This window comes from Pongo abelii, chromosome 9, assembly GCF_028885655.2.
Source record: "Pongo abelii isolate AG06213 chromosome 9, NHGRI_mPonAbe1-v2.0_pri, whole genome shotgun sequence".
Taxonomy (NCBI): domain Eukaryota; kingdom Metazoa; phylum Chordata; class Mammalia; order Primates; family Hominidae; genus Pongo; species Pongo abelii.
In genome coordinates, this window is record NC_071994.2 from 91582608 (window position 1) to 91599337 (window position 16730).

Consider the following 16730-nt stretch of genomic DNA (forward strand, 5'->3'; position numbering starts at 1 on the left):
TTCCAAATCTGCTATTAATATATATCTTGCATACTTCCCTACTCCATAAGGTAAATTATAGGCCATGGAAAGACTTTCAACTAGTAGAAATTTTTCACAATCCACAGATTTAAATCATAACATTCTTAACTCAACAGAAAAAGTGTTGGGAATCACTTCATGGAACAAAATTCAGGAAACAATAATCACAATAAACAAAGGGCTCGACTGACTTAGAGCTCACATAAATAATAGCAGTGTTAGGAAATTACTAGAGATGTGAAGATGAACTCATTTTGGCAAAGCTAGGGTAATAAAAATTATTTTGCGGAGGTTGGGTAAGGAAGGAGAAAGCGAGATGTGTACGGTCCCATTACACCCTCCCGCTTGCTCAAGCTTTGCTTGTAGGCAAAATAAGGTGTGAATTAACACCACATTTTAATGTATTGGAAATACAACAGGTAACTCGCTGGAAAATTTGTGATCTTGGCCATATCATTTGCCTTTCAGGGGCCTTAATTTACTTCTCTGTAAAATGATGGTGACAGAAACGAAAGGCCTAATGAGATAAGTGATCTGAAATTGCTTAGTACACCATTACAGTTCACAATATGTGTAGTACAATGGTTCAAAAGAAGACATAACCTGGAATCTAGAAAACTCTATAATTTCCCACAACCCATAATATGAGATGTAGAGGGCTTAGAGTTCTAAGTTACTCACACACACACAAAAATAATAATGAAAGTGAGAGAGGACTAGAATGCTAAAATGCCTGAAAGTTATTTAAAGGATTTATAAGGTCCTTCAAGTAATCAAATTAGAGGTGGGGGAAGAGTCAGGACTTATTATGAAGTTATAGTAATCAAGAATGTATGATATTAGCAAAAGAAAAGACAAATAGATTAATGGAACAGAATAGATAGCCCAGAAATCCACCCACATTAGTACAGTCAATTGATCTTTGGCAAAAGAGCAAAAGACATACAAAGAAGAAAATGCCTTTGTCACAAATGGACCTGAAACAAGGAAGCATTCACATTTAAACAAATAAATCTAGTCATAGACTTTACACCCTTCACAAAAATTAACTGAAAATGAATCAGAGACCCAAATGTAAAATGCAAAACTATAAAACTCCTCAAAGGAAACACGGGAAAAAGTCTATATGAGCTTGGCTTTGGTGATGGCTTTTTAGATACAATGTTAGAGACATGATCCATGAAAGAAACAATTAATAAGCTGGACTTCATTAAAATTAAAATTTCAGCTCTGCAAAAGACGTTGTGAACACCATGAGAAGATAAGCCACAGACTGGGAAAAAGCATTTGCAAAAGACATATCGATAAAGGATTATTATCAAAATATAAAAAGAACACTTAAAATTCAATAACAAGAAAATAAACAACCCAATTAAAAAAATGTGCCAAAGATCTTAATAGATACCTTACCAAAGAAGATATACAGATGGCAAACAAGCACGAAAAGATGATCCACATTATATAACATCAGAGAAATGCAAATTAAAATGACGAGTTACCACTACATACCTATTAGAATGACTAAACTCCAGAATACTGACAACACCAAATGTTGGTGAGATTGCACAGCAACAGAATCTCTCATTCATTGCAGGTGGGGGATGCAAAAAATGGTACAGCCACATTGGAAGTGAGTTTGGTGGTTTCTTAAAAACTATACATACTCTTACCACATGATCTTGCAATCACACTCTTGGATATTTACCCAAAGGAACTAAAAATGTATGCCCACACAAAAACATGCACACTAATGTTTACAGCAGCTTCATTCATTATTGTCAAAATCTGGAAGCAACCAACATGTCTTTAATAGGTGAATAGATAAAAAAAAAACTGTGGTACATCCAGATAAGGGAATATTATTTACACTATAAAAAGATGAACTCTCAAGCCATGAAAAGATGCAAAGGAAACTTAAATTCATATTACTAAGTGAAAGAAGCCAATGTGAAAAGACTACATATTGCATGATTCCAACTATATTACATTCTAGAAAAGGCAGAATTACGGAGACAGTAAAAACAAATCAGTGGTTGTCTGGCGTTAGTGGGAAAGGAAAGATAAACAGGCAGAGCACAGAGTATTTTTAGGGCAATGAACTATTCTGCATGATACAATAATGGTGGGTACAGGTCATTACACATTTGTGCAAACCCATAGAATGTATAGCATCAAGTGTGAACCCTGATGTAAAGTATGGACTTTAGGTTATAATGATATGTCAATTAATGTAAATTTATCAATTGTAAAAAATTGTACCACTCTGGCAGGGGATGTTGATAATGGGGGAGGCTATACATGCATGAGGACAAATGATATATGAAAACTCTCTATATCTTCCTCTCAATTTTGCAGTGAACCTAAATCTGCCCTACAGAAAAATGGTCTTTAAAAAATTTTAAGAGAAAAAAAATGGACAGGAAGCTAAAATGAGTTAAGTAACAAGCAAGGACAAGTTTCCAAAGTAGTAAAACCAAGGGTGTCTAGGTGTGACACAACTATGGCACAGGTATAAAATATTATTTACACAAAACTGTCTGTGTCATATAGCTTCATCAATACCCAAATGTGTAGTAAAATAATCCTTTGATATTAAATTAAAAGCTTATACATTAACTACATACTCTATGGCTAAAAAATGCAAAGTCATCTATAGAAGAACTACTATTCTTTCCGAATTTCTCTGAAAAAAAAGTCATAAGTAACAGCTATAGAAAATACATAATTAAGGGATATATTCACCTTTTTAAAGGATCTCTTAGGTCAAAAGAATTTAGGCTTCTAATTTTAGGCAGCAAAGAAGCAGCTAAACCAAGCACTTTACATAGATTTTCTCATTTGATTCTCAAAACAAAACAATGTGGTAGATAGAGTCATCCCTATTTTACAGACAAGAAAACTGAAGTAAAGAAGGGTAATGTAGCCAAAGTCAGACCACTAGCGACTGGCAGAATGCAAACCCTCTGGAACACAAGCTCATGCTAGCTCAGTTGCTTTGTTGCTCTCCACCTGAACAGAGTACTTAGACATGATTACAGTTTAGAACAAATTGAGTCATGAATATGCTGGTTTCCTGATCCTCCTCTATTTCTGACCTTTCATTCTCCCTCTCCCTAATCTGTCTCTAACCCTTACTACACCCTTGGTCCTTATCTCATCCTCACTGAACTGCTAATCCTATCCCTGAGGCTTTCCCCATCTATCACCTGCAGAGGTGGGACTACAAATTGGAAGATATTCAGAGATAAAACAATGAAGTTATCCATTTCAACAATGGTTGGCAATTTTTTACAAAGCTAAAAGTATAATAATTTCTTGGCAATAGCTGTATCAAAACATTTGTTAGTCAAAATGGCCCTACTATCAAAACAGCTATGTCATCAAATAATGGCCAGGTGAAAATACCAGGTGCTATGCCACTGGAATAATTAACCCTTGCAAATGTAAATAACAATTACTAATTCTATTCTAAAAGTTTCTATTTATTTTCTCATTTTAATCTTAAATCTATGAGGTAAGTCCTGCTGTCAATCCATTTTACAGTTAAAAACGACAACAACAACAGCAAATTCAGGATCAGAGAGGTAACATCACACATTAAAATAGAAGGGCAGCTGAGGATAGAACCTACGCATGGACTCCTCCGAATCCATGTACTTCATCACTATGTTTCTTACTTTCTGTTCCAAAAATGTGAAAAGTATCATCTAAAAGCTCAGGATCAAAATGTATTTTAAAAAGACTTATAATAACACAAAGATCATTGCTTTATTTTTTAATTTGGAAAAGAGCAGGATAAAGCTTCACAAATTTTGACATTTGTTTTTCTACCAAATATTAATATCAAAGAAATATTGATCACATATAATTTGGGATGGAATCCTAATCTACTAATGAGTATTTCACATTCTAATTTTCATTCATTTGGCCAGACACAGTGGCTCCCGCCTGTAATCACAGAGCTTTGGGAGGCTGAGGCAGGCAAATTGCTTGAGCCCAGAAGTTCAAGATCAGCCTAGGCAACATGGTGAAAGCCCGTCTCTACAAAAAATACAAAAACTAGCCAGGCATGGTGGCACACGCCTGTAGTCCCAGCTACTCGGGAGGCTGAGGTGGGAGGATGGCTTAAGCCTGGGAAGTAGAGGTTGCAGTTAGCCAAGACTGTACCACTGCACTCCAGCCTGGGCAACAGCGCCAGGCCCTGTTTCAAACAAATAAAAAATAAAATGTTCATGCATTTAAACTCATATCATATCATCACTTTCAAAGCTTGAAAACTTTAGTCGGTTTCTTCCAGTATTTCTTACTGGAATGAAATTACTTACTTTCAGGAAATAGTCATTATCAGCTTGGGGGCCAACTTTTGGATATCATAATGTAAAAATCATAAGACACATCCATTTTCTGTAGCTCCCCGTAGACAACCCTTTTTAAAAACATGGAAAAGAACTACTAAGGTATGTAATAAGAAAATCTTAAGTTGCTGACAGCAGATAACATACAGAACAATAAAATCACACATTTTCCATGTATAATTTTACGTGTGGTTTAAAACACAAACCACATGATGATCTTACATTGTTCACCATTAATGACATTATATGTTAACATATCTGCAGGCAGTTACCCCAAATTGTCATCAGTGGTTGTTCTGGAAGAATAAGATTAGGGAAAACTTTCTCTGATCATTCTGCATATGTCTGGAATGTTTACATTTAAATGTGTAATTCTAACAAATTATTTAATATCGTGTGGCTTTCTCACCTGAGAAAATACAGATAGTAACACCACAGGTAATATGGAATGTTCTGCTTTTATCCAACAATCTCCTGGTTCTCCTGCTTGGAACCTAAACAAAAATCATTTAATACGGTAAAAATAATGCAACAAATGTGATAAAAGTTTTTCAGTATAGCATTGTTCATTATGTCAAAATTTTTTAAATATAGCGGAAGCCTATTAATAAAAAATTGGTGAGATGAATTATGATCTATCTAGTTAATGGAACACCTAAACCATTAAAAAATATATGTGAAAAGTGTATATTATTGATATAGAAAGATGTTCAAGACACATTGTTAGATTAAAAAAAAGTTACAAAAAAACTACACGGTGATCTTATATTGATCAACACTAACGGCATTAGATGTTAATGTATCTGCAGGCACTTACCACAAATTGTCATCAGTGGTCATTCCGGCAAAATAAGATTAGGGTAAACTTTTTCCCATCATTTTGCATATTTCTGGAATGTTTAAGTTTTAAAATATATATGATATCCTTTTGCAGTCAAAAAATAAGATTATTTTAAAATGAAGCAATCTCATCTATAGTTTGAAATGCCTGTTTGATCTTATAACAAAATAAAATGTCAAGCACATTTGAATCACTGTTTCACACTTGGGGCAAATGTTTAAGAGTGATTAAATACTGAGAGACTTAGGTGGGAACTTTTCATTCCCTGCCACTTATCTTCTCTTTCTCCAAGCCAAACCAATAGCCAACCACAGGGATCAAAACCTAGCAGTTTAAATGGTAGGCAACCTAGAGAGAGTTATTTTCACAGATTACTGCATTAAAAGGAAAGATTTTCTAAATATAATTACGTAGAAAGGGTTGAGAAGTTTTCCTAGAGTAAATCTGCACACATTAAATTCACAGAACATCAAAGTGATCTCAAGTTAACAATTCCTTTTAAAATATCAATATCTATCCAGCGATGCTTTGCTTAGTGAATCTTAGGGAAGAATAATCAACACGCACACACATACACCGTCACACATATACACAAAAATAGTCAAAGACAAAAAAGAATTTTTGTTGAGTTTTAGCAGAATGACTAAGTGTTTTTCTGTTTTCTTACATACTTCATTTTACAACACTACATATAACACTTGACATCACTATTTAATCAAGACATATTTATCTGCACATGTATGTTTATTGTGGCACTATTCACAATAGTAAAGACTTGGAACCAACCCAAATGTCCAACAATGATAGACTGGATTAAGAAAATGTGGCACATATATATGGAATACTATGCAGCCATAAAAAGGATGAGTTCATGTCCTTTGTAGGGACATGGATGAAGCTGGAAACCATCATTCTCAGCAAACTATTGCAAGGACAAAAATCCAAACACCACATGTCCTCACTCATAGGTGGGAATTGAACAATGAGAACACTTGGACACAGGATGGGGAACAGCACACACCAGGGCCTGTTGTGGGGTGGGGGGAGGGGGGAGGGATAGCATTAGGAGATATACCTAATGTTAAATGATGAGTTAATGGGTACAGCACACCAACATGGCACATGTATACATATGTAACAAACCTGCATGTTGTGCACATGTACCCTAGAACTTAAAGTATAATAAAAAAATACATGTTTCTCAAGCCTATTACACACTTCAGAGTGAGTATATGTGTTAAGCAGAGATAAGTTGTTGCTAACACCAGCAATCATTTCATGTATTGCTCAGAATCTAAAGGACTCTAGTTTGCTCACCTGGATTTAGCTAAGTGAAAATACAGAATCTCAATGAGACAAGACATAATGGAAAGAACTCAAATTAAGATTGACCTTAGCTCTGTCATTCACTAGTCTCGAAGTTACTCAAAGCCTCTATGCCTGAGGTTTCTTGTGTGTGAAATGAAACTAACAATACCTGACTGTAGAATCCCTGTAAGAATTCTCCAGCATGTATGTGAAATACTAAGCATAGTGCTGGAAATCCCTGTTAATAATATTACTATTATCCTCTGCCCTTATCTGGTGTTGCAGAATAACTCACAGATCATCTTGGCAGGTGACATGTCTTTTACCATCATCTTAGAAGAAATCACTCCAGCCAAAAGTCAGACTATGAAAAGTAAACAAACTAACATGCGACTGTTATACTTGATTTTTATGCTGGAATTTGAAAGTAGGACTGTTTTTTCTTACCTTCTGTGATCCTCGGAGGTAAGCCAAGAGTGTTCGGCACATCGGTAAAAGGATAAGGCTGCAGTTGAGGTTAAGAACAGATGCGGAGGCTCTGCTTAGACACAATCCTAGCTGAACAAATAAGGCAAGGTCAGCACACAGTTAAGGACAGTAGTAAAGCCTTGTCCTGGCTCTACAAGCTACAGGTCTCACCCTATTGCTCTTTTAAGAATCATGCCAAATACCAACTCCTTCAAGAGCCTTGAATAGTCTCCCCTTTTCCTCTCACTAAAACCCCCTTTGAACGACTTCTTTCTGTTCTGCACTGCCACAAAACTTAGTACTCCTCTCATTAATGCTAATGTTACAATCACCTGAAAACACTGTTTCCACAGAAACTCCATTTCTCGTTCTGCCCCTACCCCATTGTTCTGGCTGTTAAGAGCCTTAAGAGTTTCTGTATATACTGCACCTCCACATTTATGTGGTGTTGGACCCTTTATTCACCGATAAGGTCACAGTTTTAAATGACATTTTTCTTGTGTGTTCTCTCTCTCTGGAACACTCTCAATCTCCACACAACCCACCCATTTACACACCACAGCTTTTCTGCAAGCTCTGCTTATCACTAACTCTACTCATCTTTCTGTTCACATAGTAAGCACGACTCTTCTAGAGTTCTTCCCTGATCGGAAACTAGGAGAGAACCCACTGGTATACAAGCACTCATTGCTTTCTGTACTTCCCTGATTATGTCTCTAACCTTCTTTCTAATGTTTTTTAAAATTTTTATTTTATTTTTAATTGACAAATAATAATTATATATATGTATGGGTAAAATATGATGTTTTAATACATGTATGCATCATGAAATGATCAAATCAAGCTATTCTACATATCCATCCCCCAAAACACTTATCATTTCTTTGTGGTAAATATATTTATTTATATTTATTTTTTAATTTTTTTGAGGCAGGGTCTCACTTTTTCTCCCAGGCTGAGTGCAGTGGTGCCATCAGGGCTCACTGCAGCCCCTTCCTCCTAGGTTCAAGCTATCCTCCTGCCTCAGCCTTCTGAGTAGCTAGGACTACAGATGCATGCCATGTGGTGAGAATATTTAAAATCCACTCTTAGTCGGGCATGGTGTAATGCACCCATAGTCAGTCCAAGTTACTCTGGAGACTGGGGCAGGAGAATTGCTTGAACCCAGGAGCTTGAGGCTTCAGTGAGTCATGTTCATGCCACTGGAGTACAGCCTGGGTGAAAGAGTGAGACTCTGTCTCAAAAAATAAAAAAATAAAATTAAAATACACTCTTAGCTATTTTGAAAAATGCAATACACTATTATTAACTATAGTCACCCTGTTGTGCAATTGATTACCAGGCCTATTTCTTCTAATCGAAACTTTGTACACTCTGTCCACTCCTATCCCCACCCTCTGGTAACCACCATTCTACTCTCTACTTCTATGATTTCAACTCTTTTAGATTCAAAATGTAAGTGAGATCATACAGTATTTGTCTTTCTGTGCCTGGCTTATTTCACTTAGCATAACATCCTCTAGATAATCCATGTTGTTGAAAATGACCAATCTTAAATAAGACGGTGCCTTGAAAAACTGAGATTCATATATTTGACTATGTCTTGGGAGGAGGATATATCCATTCTTTTGAGAACCATTTTCATTTGGTTAGCTAACTTAAAGCATTATCTTCATATGTTCACACTGAAAACATTATGTTCATACTAAAACAAATGAAGAATATAATGGAATAAAAATGCAGAGATGTTAGCAAAAGCACACCTATCTCTTACTATTAGCCACACATAGTTTGGATCAATTTACACTTATTAATACATTAAACCTCTTTCTGCAACCCTAGGAAGTAATTAACAATATTATCTTCCTTCTTAAAAAAGAAAGAATATTGAGTCATAGTGAAGTTAAGAATTTACCCAACATAAGATAATCAGAAAGTTGTGGAGCCAGAATTCAAACCCAGATATTCTGGCTCCAGCATTTATACTATTAACCCCCACTTTATCGTGCTGCTAAATTGCCTTTAAAAAGAAAATGTCCAGAAGGCATATATTAGGTAATAAACATTTTGTTGAACGACTTGATGAATGAACGAACATTTGAGGTAAGTGGTTTTAGACAACCACCCTAGATAAGACTTCCCTCCTAGTAACCCTCTCCAGCCCCAATAAGGTTATTGTTCTTGTTCTTTATCATTAAAGAAAGCCCAGGTATAAACATTTGAGAAGTACTAGACAAGGTCACAGCCTCATATACATTAAGGATTGCCTACACAGTGTGATTAGGATGGGATTCCTAGCATAATTATTCTGTTACTTCCATTTAGTGTGTGACATGTTACCTTGAATTTTTTATGTTTTAACCTTTTTCTCTAAGTAAATGTTAAACCCCTCAAGACCAGGGTAAATATTTCTAAAATGTTTTAATATTACCCTACATTTGTATTTTAATTATCTGTTTATCAATCGCTTTTGAATATATTTTTAATGTAATCATCAGATCTACTCTGACAAGCTGAGTAGATGTTATTATTGCCATGTCGGAGATGAAGAGCTGTTACAAAATAATAATAATTAGGTCTACAAGAAATCCTGAATTCAATGACTTTGGGTAGTGTCTGAACATTGACATTTTTGAAAGCTTTCCAGATGATTCTAATATCCCACCTGGGTTGAACACCACTATCTAAGGCTATTTAGCCAACTGTACTGTTTACAAGTTATGAAACAATGACAACCATTAAATTATAATAAGTAAACGTAATTGCATATTTCCAAACTTACTGGCCAAATGTAGCTTTAAAAATAGCATTTTTTATATTAAAAATACAAAAGTAAATAGTCTGGGCATAAATAAAAAGCAAAGCAAGAACAATAAAGATCTCATCTACAGAAAGCTGACATAGTAAGTTACAACAAACAGGTTTACCATCTCTTTATCATCCAATACAGAACAGTCGCTAGGCTAAGTGTTTTTAATGAATCACTGAAAATATTTTCAAAAACCTTGTAAAGTAAGAACTATTATACTCAATTTACAGATGGCTTGTATAAGGAACTTAGAAGCTGTATACCTTGTCAAAAGTCAAACTAGTTGAAAAGGAATTCTGTACCCTGGAATCTAAGACTCTTTTTATCTCAGGGTTAAAACTAAGGCAAAAAATGTACTGAAGGATATGGAAGGATAAATATTAAATTGAGAGATATGAGAAAAGCCTACTCCAATGGCTCCTATAGGCCATATACATTATGCTTAGTTGCCAGTAAAGTATGTTAGTTAAACACAGGTCTTGGGTTTCATCTTCCATCAAGCATGACTACGTTAGTTTATTACTTAGTCATGAGTTACCCCTATAGTCCTAGCCAGCACCATTTCCTCTTTAGTTGGTATATGAATTAATGTGTTTGTGTCTTGTAATACCTCAAACTTCTCTGACTTTCTATGCATTACCTTGATTCTTATATATTATCACAAGGACATTCCATGGAGAAGCAGAAACCCCAAAGGTACCTCATTTCTCCTTATAACTGCCTCTCAACTCTAGGATCTGGCTTACTCCTCCTTTCTGCTCTTTTCCTACACCCAGGTAGTAAGTATTTCAAAAGAAGGATCCTTTTTTTTACAGCTATGTATCCTCAGCCCTAACACATGGGTAGTATTCAGTAAATCTTTGTTGAATTGAGCTGAATTTTTAAACACAGGTACCATGCTCTGATAAGCATTTTATTTGGTTACAACTCTCAAGTTTGTTCAAATATTTACAATCTTTGTGGTTATTTTATTCACAAAGCTTGCATGTCCACCAATAACTTTAAATTGCACAGCTTGAAGTATCATGGAAAATATTATGAAGTGGTCACTGAAAACTCCCCACTGTTACCAAGAAGATGAAGTCATATATATATATGAAACAAAAAGCAGGCACTTCAAGAAAATTCCTAGTTGCATTATTCTTACTCCCATAGTCTGTAGGCTACTCTATCCATCAAAATGGGTAATCAATAAATCTTGAGCAAATACACATATGGGAGCTAAAAAAAAGAAATTGAACTCGTGGAGACAGAGAATAGACTGAGAAGAGTAGTGGGAAGTGGGGAGATGAAGAGGCAATGGTTAACAGGTACATGAACACAGTACCCATTAAAAGGAATAATATCTATTGTTTGATAGCACAATAAGGCAACTACAGTTAACAATAATTTACTGTATATTCCAAAATAACTAAAAGAGTGGAATTACAATTTTTACAACATAAAGAAATGATAAATGGTTGAGGTGATAGATATGCCAGCTACTCTTATTACACATTGCATGTTTGTATCAAAATATCATGTGTATTTTATACATATATACAATTACTATAATAATTAAAAATTAAAATTGTTTAAGAAGGTAAATCTAAGCAAGCTTCAAAAAGAAGTCTTGTGTGAATAAATGAATGGATGAATAGAAATAAATAATAAGTACATTTAGAATACATATATTTTGGCAAATATAAATGCACAAATATTTCTATTAACAGATTTTGAAAAGACTAAAGATTTAGTCTAAAAAGAAAGTAGGACAAGACCCAAGATGGCTGACTAGATATAGCCAGGAGGAACATCTCACACTGAGAGACAGGGACATGGGGAAGACTAGCAAACTCTGAGCAGATCTTCAGCAGGAAAGCATTGAGAGTGGATGGAGTGAGGACACAGACAGTGGGCTGAACTTGGGGAGGAGGCTGGGAGCCCTGTAGAGGGCTGCTGAGCACTGGGGCTCGTTCCTGGACCCCAGCAACTCCTGGGGAATGAGTTAAACAGGTGAGGAGTGGTCTGTCCTCACCAGGAATCCCCAAAAGTCCTGGCAGCAAGAGAGCCCATGACTCTCACGGACACTTGAGCTGACAGAGAGAGTTGGCAGAGAGGTGGAAGAAACAGGATTCCAGCCTGTGCAGAGCGCACAGGGTTTGGCACAGCAACAGCTGCAGTGGAGTATGGCTAGGGTGCCCATCCCCAAAGACTCTCCATGTCCTTCTAAGTGACGTCAGCCTTTGAGAGACTGTTGGACCTGGACAGAGCACGGTGGTGTTGCAAATGGGATGGGACCAGTCCAAACTGCACATCCTCTGTCTGCTGGTCTCTCCTGGGTACAGCCTGGCTATATGTATCTGCTTGAAACACAGCCTCCGATGCCCAACCAAGTTGCTTCCCAGGGGTTATCATCATAGCTCCTTCACTGGAAGACTGTGTATGTTTGTTGAAGAGCTCCAGTAGACCAGCCCCTGAAGATGCACACTAGCCAACCTGCAGCCTTGACCCACTACAGTTTCCATCTCCCCATGTGGGCAGACCTCATCTCCCTTACCCAGCCAATATGTGTGTGTGAATGCATCTCACTGTGCCACCACAGATGATGCAAACAGAGCTCACTGTCCAACCCCTTGCTGATGCAGGAGCGCCCTGTTACACTGCCACCAGCAGCACAAATGCGTACATGAACGCTGGCAACTCTGCCTCTGCCACCGCCCTGCACCAGCCACACTGCCACTGCCATAGGCATGAGCATACACAAGACCACTTCAGGCTCACTCCCACCAATGCGCCACCCAAGCCAACAGGAGTGAACCCTGCCAGCACCAGCTTTGTAGAGTTGTGGCCAGTAGACTGGGACACCTCAGCCCCCCCAGTGAATCAGATTCCAGATTCCTAACCTCAAAGGGCCAGAGACTGAAGCTGAGGGCCTAGTACAGCCATCCAGAGTTAACAGGCAGTCCAGGAGTGCTAAGCTGATCCTTGGCCCCCTAAAACCTTCCAGAAATAAAGTCAGTCTACTGAACCTACCTCAAACCACAATCAAACTTCCAAAGGCATCAAAGAAAATAAAATTGTAAAAAACTCCATCCAAAGAACAGTAACTTCAAAGACTAAAGGAACATCAGTCCACATAGATGAGAAGGAATCTGGCAACTCAAAAATCTAGAGTGTCTTCTAACTTCCAAATGACCACACTAGGTCCCAAGCAATAGTTCTTAACTAGGCTGAAATGGCTAAAATGACAGAAATATAATTCAGAATATAGATAGAAACAAACTTCATACAGATTCAGGAGAAAGTTGAAACCAAATCAAAGGAAACCAAGAAATACAATAAAATGATGCAGGAACTGAAAGATGAAATGGCCATTTTAAGTAAGAACCAAACTGATCTGATAGACCTAAAAAACTCACTACTAGAATTTCATAATCCAATCACAAGTATTAACAGCAGAATACACCAAGCTGAGGAAAGAATGTTAGAGCTTGAAGGCCAGTTCTCCAAAGTAGCTCAGACAAAAATAAAGAAAAAAGAATGAATGAAACCTCCAGGAAATATGGGATTAAGTAAAAGGGCCAAATCTACTAATTGGCATCCCTGAGAGAGAGTAAGCAAATTGGAAAACATATTTGAGGATATAATTCATGAAAATTTCTCCAACCCTGCTAGAGAGGCTATCACTCAAATTCAGGAAATGCAGAGAACCCCTGTGAGATCCTATACAAGATGACCATCCACAAAATACAGTCATCAGATTCTCCAAGATCAAAATGAAAGGAAAACTGTTAAAGGCAGCTAGAGAGAAGGGGCAAGTCAAACTACAAAGGGAATACTTTCAGGCTAAAGTGGACCTTTGTACAGAAACCCTACAAGACAACAAAATTGGGGGCCTATATTCAGTATTCTTAAGGAAAATAAATTCCTATCAAGAATTTCATATCCAGCCAAACTAAGCTTCATAAACAAAGGAGAAATAAGATGCTTTTCAGGCAAGCAATTGCTAAGGAAATTCCTAACCACAAGACCTGCCTTATAGGAGATCCTGAAGGGAGTGCTAAATATAAAGACAAAAGACCATTACCAGCCACAACAAAACAAACTTAAGTACATAGACCATTGACACTATAAAGCAAGTACACAATAAAGTCTGCATAATAACCAGCTAACAACATGATGATGGGAACAAATTCACATATATCAATAATAGCCTTGAATGTAAACAGGCTAAATGCTTTAATTAAAATACAGAGTGGCAAGCTGGAAAAAGACACAAGAGTCAACTGAATGCTGTCTTCAACAGACCCATCTGACATGCAATGACATTCATAGGTTCAAAGTAAAAGGATGGAAAAAAATCTACCAAGTAAACAGAAAACAGAAAAAAGCAAGGGTTGCTACTCTAGTTTCTGACAAAACATACTTTAAACCAACAATGAATAAAAAAGACAAAGAAGGGCATACATAATGGTAAATGGTTCAATTCAATAAGAAGACCTAACTATTCTAAGTAGATATGAACTCAACACAGGAGTACCCAGATTCATTAAAAAAATGTTCCTAGAGTCCTATGAAGAGACTTAGATAACCACACAAAAATAACAGAAGACTTCAAAATGCCACTAATATTATTAGGCACATCCTTGAGTCGGAAAACTAACAAAGATATTCAAGACATGATCTTGACCCATGACCAAATGGACCTAACAGATATCTACAGGACACTCTGCCCCAAAACAAGTGAATATACAATCTTCTCATCTGCACATTACATATACTTTAAAATTGACCACATGCTCAGCCATAGAACAATTTTCAGCAAAATTTAAAAACCTAAAATCATACCAACCACAGTCTTGGACCACAATGCAATAAAAATATAACTCAACACTAAGAAGATTGCTCGAAACCATACAATTACATGGAAATTAAACAACCGGCTCCTGGATGACTTTTGGGTAAACAATGAAATTAAGGTAAAAATCAAGAAATTCTTTGAAACTAAGAAGAACAAAGATACAAGATACCAGAATCTCTGGGACACAGCTAAAGGAGTGTTGAAAGTTTTTAGCACTAAGCACCCACATCAAAAAGTTAGAAACACTTCTCCTATACCTAATGTTAAATGACGAGTTAATGGGTGCAGCACACCAACATGGCACATGTATACATATGTAACAAACCTGCACGTTGTGTACATGTACCCTAAAACTTAAAGTATAATTAAAAAAAAGTTAGAAAGACTTCAAATTAACAACCCAACATCACACCTAGGGGAACAAAAAATAAACAAAATCAGAGCTGAACTGAATGAAACTGAAGGAGGAAAAATCATACAAAAGTTCAGCAAATTGTAAAATTGGTTTTTTGAAAGGATAAATAAGACTGATAGACTGCTAGCTAGACTAACATAGAAAGAGAAGATCCAAATAAACACAATCAGAAACGACAAAAGAAACATTATCACAGGCTTCAGAGAAGTACAAAAAACACTCGGAGACTATTATGAGCATCTTTATGCAAACAAACTACAAAACCTAAAAGAAATGAAGACATTTCTGGAAACATAAACCCTCCAAGATTGAATCAGGAAGAAATCAATACCCTGAACAGACCAAATAATAAGTTCCAACATTGAATCAATAATAAAAATCCTACCAACCAGAGAAAGCCCAAGACCAGACAGATTCATAGCCAAATTCTACTAGATGTATAAAGAAGAGATAGTACCATTCCTACTGAAATTACTCCAAAAACATGAGGAGAAGAGGCTTTCACCTAACTCATTCTGGTACCAAAAGCAGCATCATTCTGGTACCAAAACCTCACAGAGATACTACGAAAAAAGAAAACTTCAATCCAATATCCTTGATGAAAACAGAAGCAAAAATCCCCCCCAAAAATTAATAAATCAAGTCCAGCAGCAATCAAAAAGCTAATTCACCACAATCAAGTAGGTTTTATCCCTGAGACAAAGGTTGCTTCAACATACATAATCAATAAATGGTAAATATCACATAAACTTAAATATTAAAAAACCATGATCATCTCAATAGATGCAGAAAAGGCTTTGAGTAAAATTCAACATTGCTTCATGTTAAAAACCCTCAACAAACTAGGCATTGAAGTAACATAACTCAAAATAATAAGAGTCATCTATGACAAACCCACAGCCAACATCACTTTGAAAAAGGAAAAGCTATAAGCATTCCTTTTGAGAACTAAAACAAGACAACGATGCCCTCTCTCACCACTCCTATTGAACATAATACAGGAAGCCCTAGACAGAGCAGTCAGCTAAGAGAAAAGCATGAAGACATCCAAATAAGAAGACAGGAATTCAAATGATCTAGGTTTGCAGATGATATGATTCTATACCTAGAAAATCCAACAATCTCTGCCCAAAAGCTCCTAGATCTAATAAACAACTTCAGCAAGGTTTAAAGATAAAAATATCAATGTACAAAAATTAGTAACATTTCTATACAACAACAATGTTCAAGCTGAGCGCCAAATCCAGATCATAATCCCATTCACAATATCCACAAAAATAATAAAATACCTAGAAATACAAATAACCGGGTAAGTAAAAGACCTCTGTAAGAGAAATACAAAACACTGCTGAAAGAAATCAGAAATAACACAAACAAATGAAAAAAAATTCCATCTTCATAAATGGGAGGAATCATTATAGTTAAAATGGCCATACTGCCCAAAGCAATTTACAGATTCAATACCATTCCTATCAAACTACCAATGCCAGTCATCACAGAATTAGAAAAAACTATTTTACATTCATATGGAACCAAAAAAAGAACCCAAATAGCCAAAGCAATACCAAGCAAAAAGAAGAAAGCTGGAGGCCTCACATTACCTGACTTCAAATTAAACTACAAGACTACAATAACAATATAAATGGTGCTAGGATAACTGGCTAGCCATT

At 36.3% G+C, this 16730-nt stretch overlaps 1 protein-coding gene across 6 annotated transcripts in view; it reads right to left on the bottom strand.

Moving 5' to 3' along the window:
- NOX4 (NADPH oxidase 4) overlaps nt 1–16730 on the bottom strand; it is a 169748-nt gene that overhangs the window by 116140 nt on the left and 36878 nt on the right. For 5 of the 6 annotated variants that reach the window (NM_001131440.1, XM_009246930.3, XM_054523572.2 and 2 more), the window contains 2 exon segments: nt 4786–4870; nt 6973–7083. In NM_001131440.1, coding sequence (NP_001124912.1) covers nt 4786–4870; nt 6973–7083 — 196 coding nt within the window. 6 annotated transcript variants of the gene reach the window in all.